The sequence below is a fragment of the Hordeum vulgare genome, chromosome 4H (assembly GCF_904849725.1).
Source record: "Hordeum vulgare subsp. vulgare chromosome 4H, MorexV3_pseudomolecules_assembly, whole genome shotgun sequence".
NCBI classification, from domain to species: domain Eukaryota; kingdom Viridiplantae; phylum Streptophyta; class Magnoliopsida; order Poales; family Poaceae; genus Hordeum; species Hordeum vulgare.
Window position 1 is genome coordinate 114,068,917 of NC_058521.1, and position 3,681 is coordinate 114,072,597.

Genomic DNA, 3,681 nt, shown 5'->3' on the forward strand with positions numbered 1-3,681 from the left:
TTCATCAATCTTAAAAGCATCCGTTAAAAAATAAAAAAAGTTCATCGGTATCCAAATAAGTTCATAGTATTTTTTTTAGAAGCGTCACAAGCGTTTGGATGAGCCAGCCCAGTTCAAACACCACAAATGCGAGTTAACAAAAATGCACATTAACCGATGCATATGATGTCAAATAGGAAATACCTGCAGGAACCTCCAAACGTCCCTAATAAACCGGGCTCGTCTGAAACCATCGGGCCTAAAAATGAACCCAACGGACGAAAATCGACATCGTGGGACGTGATTTGGGTTTTTTTGGGGTGTCGACGAAAAAAAACGCGCCCTGGGGCTTGGTGACGCGGCTGGAGATGCTCTTACAACTTCCATGCGCTCGACGGCTCCCGGCTCAAACACGCCGGCCGGCGCCGTGCGTTGCCTCCCTCCTCGGAGCGCCGCCGCAGGCAACCAGCTCCACGCGCTCCTCACCAAGCATGGCCTCCTCCACCACCCGGCCTTCCTCCGCGCCCTCCTCTCCCGACTCCCTGCTTCCCCGTCGTCCCTCGCCCTCCTACTCTCCGCCCCTCCGCGTGTTCTCTCCCCGTCCCTCTTCTGCCCGGCCATCGCCGCATTCTCCTCCTCCTCCTCCGTTCCCTACTTCTCGCTCGTCATCTTCAACCACGTCTCCTGCCTCTCCCTCCCCACTCCGCTCCCCACGTTCCCCGCCCTCCTCAAATCCTGCGCCCGCGCTTTCAAGCTGCGCTCTGGAACCAGCTCGTCCTCCGCGGCCTGCGCCTTGAAGGGGCTGGAGCTGCACTGCCGCGTCCTAAAGCTGGGCTGCGCTGCGGATCGCTACGTGCAGAACGCGCTCGTGTCCATGTATGGTAAACTCGGCCGTCTCAGGGAGGCGAGGACGGTGTTCGACGAAATGCCTGTTAGGAACGCCGTTTCCTGGAACGCCCTAGTGGGTGCACACGATGTGGCAGGTGATTTGCATGGTGCAGAGCGAGTGTCTCAGGAAACGCCTGATAGGAACATTTCATGGTGGAACGCCGAGATCGTGCGGAATGCGAGGGCTGGTGATATGGAGGAGGCATCACGGGTCTTCAGTATGATGCCTGACAGGGACGTTGTGTCGTGGAATTCCTTGATCGGTGGCTATGTAAAGCTTAGGAGGTACAAGCAAGCATTGGAGATCTTCCAAAAGATGCAAGACAATGGCATCGAACCGACCGAGCTAACACTTGTGTCAGTTCTTGGTGCATGTGCAGAGGTTGGCGAGGTGGAGCTTGGGAAGGGTGTCCACAGTTACCTTGATAGCAAGGGCATTGCAGCAGATGGTTATGTTGGTAACGTTCTCGTCGATATGTATGCGAAATGTGGCAGATTGGACCTTGCCATGCAGGTCTTTGAAAGCATGTCAACCAGGGATATTACTTGCTGGAATGCGATGATTGTTGGGTTGTCGGTTCATGGCTACTCACACAAGGCTCTGAAGCTCTTTGATTCAATGAAAGTTGAGCCTGATCATGTCACATTTCTCGGTGTTTTGACTGCCTGCAGCCATGGTGGCCTGGTGGACGAGGGGAGATCATATTTTAGTAGCATGACTGCAGAATACAAAATCGTGCCGGATATGAAGCATTACGGCTGCATGATAGACATGCTCTGCCGCTACGGTAAAGTTGCAGAAGCGTATCAAATGATCAATAATATGCCTGTCAAGGCAAACTCTGTGCTCTGGAAGATGGTGTTGGCTGCATGCCGAGTGCACGGGCTCATGGACCTTGCTAACAAGGCTTTCCAGAAATTGCAAGAGCTGATGCCCGCCGATGATGGGGATGTCATCACGGTATCAAATGTTTATGCAGAAGCAAAGAGATGGGATGACGTTGAGCATCTGAGAACGAGGATAATCAAACACGGTGTTTGGAAGCATGCCGCACACAGTCAAGTTGATGTTACATAGCTAATTCTTTCTTCCACAAACTAGAGCGAACAATGACGACTCCAGTTCCAGGAGTCCGTTTTGTCAATCCGAGTACGGCCAGGCCACAGCTTCAGTCGGTAGCTTACCATTTCTCATTTGTTACATAATATATCTGAATATTTTGATCATGTGCATATCTTCTATTGCAGCTTGATGTGATTTTGTAGGCTGTGTGTTGTTGCTTCTAATCTTCCAAGTGAAGACTGAAGTGAACTGTCAGGTTAGTGCTGAATTGGTCAATCTGTTGACACAGCAGATATGAGAGGACCTTGTTATTACGCTGAAAATGGCCTGTTTTAAGATGGAGCACTGAAAACCTTGAAAAGCTTCATTTCCTTCGCTGGAACTACTTAATCGTGTTCGGAAATATTCCGTAATGGAGTTATTGCAGTTTTGAACAACGTGTCGGGTCTGATGATGTTTTGAACTTTTCATAGCAACGGAAAACCCCGCTGTCAGGCATACTTCAATGGCTCCATTGATTTGTAACGAGGCATTCAGATACAGTTACTACTTGATTCTTGTGAGCGAAGTTGAAGGCCATGCTAAGAAGTTCCCGATGTTACAGCATTCCATTTTTATAGGCTCCTGTCATGGAAACCAGATGTCACAAATGATATGATTTTCTGGTCATGAGCAGCTTATTGCTTGTTCAGTCATTGCACATCTGATGAGAGCACTGATGAGATGGGCAGCACTGCAGGATACGGCCGCAAATTACAAGCAATCAAAATGGATTGTACTCCTAGTAACTGTCATTGCACAGTCACACGATGTTGTTTGTTCAGAATAAAGTTGAAAAGTTGTATGCAGAACAAATCTGTGTACAATGTTTGGCGGGCCAAACGAGTCATGTTTTCAGAAGAATTGCATAGGATTTTTGGAGGATTTGGACCCTTGGAAAATTTTCCTTTGATGGTCGTCGTAGGATTGACATCCTTAGAGCAACTCTAGCAGACCCCGCATAATGCTGGCCCGCAAAACACGTTTGCAGTTCGCGTAAAACCATTTTTGCGGGCCGACGCGAGGTGGCACAGATGCAGACCCCCCAAACGGACCCGTATAAAAGTATATTCGCCGAATATGCTTTTTTACGGGTCGGCTTCTGCGGGGTTTGTTCGAACACGGCCGCGACGACCCGCAAACAGAACACGCTCAATTCTCGCGTTTGACATAAGTTCACACAAATAAGTTCAAATTCAAACAAACATAACATAGTTTTACGCGGAAATAAAAGTCAAGTTCAGTAGGACAAACGCAAAAGAGGGTCTTGCATCATCTTGGTCGATCTTCACTCCTTGCCATATCATGCAATGTTCAAGATCTATCTCCTTGCCATATCATGCAATGTTCAGGATCTATCTCCTTGCCATATCATGCCATCATATATGGAGCAGAGTCTTCCATCCTCCTCTTCAAGATCGCTCTCGTTGCCATATCATGCCATGTTTTGGTGAGGTCGTCCATGTCATCGCGGTTCATTGACATGATCTTGTTCTCTTCGGCGAGCAAGAAAGATTCTTTGTCGATCAACTTCCACTTCTCACACGTTTGGAGCAACTCCCAACAATGCTCTAGTTTGAAGAATTTGCCTTCCGAAGCTTCCATGTCTTTGTATCTATGTTGGGCAATCTTGTCCTACACAATGTGAACAAAGTGATGTAATTAATTCTCATGATGCAAATATGATTACACACAGCTTGAACAAAGGCAAA

General features: G+C 48.2%; 1 protein-coding gene across 2 annotated transcripts; it reads left to right on the plus strand.

Annotated features, from left to right (window-relative positions):
- The first annotated feature begins 343 nt into the window (after nucleotides 1–343).
- On the plus strand, nucleotides 344–2,856 carry LOC123446221 (pentatricopeptide repeat-containing protein At4g18840-like). 2 transcript variants are annotated; one of them, XM_045122899.1, is made up of 2 exons: nucleotides 344–2,039; nucleotides 2,116–2,856. In XM_045122899.1, the coding sequence occupies exon 1, from the start codon at nucleotides 365–367 to the stop codon at nucleotides 1,943–1,945; it is 1,581 nt and encodes a 526-aa protein (XP_044978834.1). In that variant the 5' UTR covers nucleotides 344–364; the 3' UTR covers nucleotides 1,946–2,039; nucleotides 2,116–2,856. The 2 variants fall into 2 exon arrangements, with proteins under 2 accessions (XP_044978834.1, XP_044978835.1); XM_045122900.1 differs by having other exon boundaries at nucleotides 344–2,017.
- Nucleotides 2,857–3,681: the final 825 nt, after the last annotated feature.

What these genes read in the sequence shown, in the direction of transcription:
- LOC123446221 (XM_045122899.1), top strand. Translation starts at nt 365, where the DNA reads ATGCGCTCGACGGCTCCCGGCTCAAACACGCCGGCCGGCGCCGTGCGT.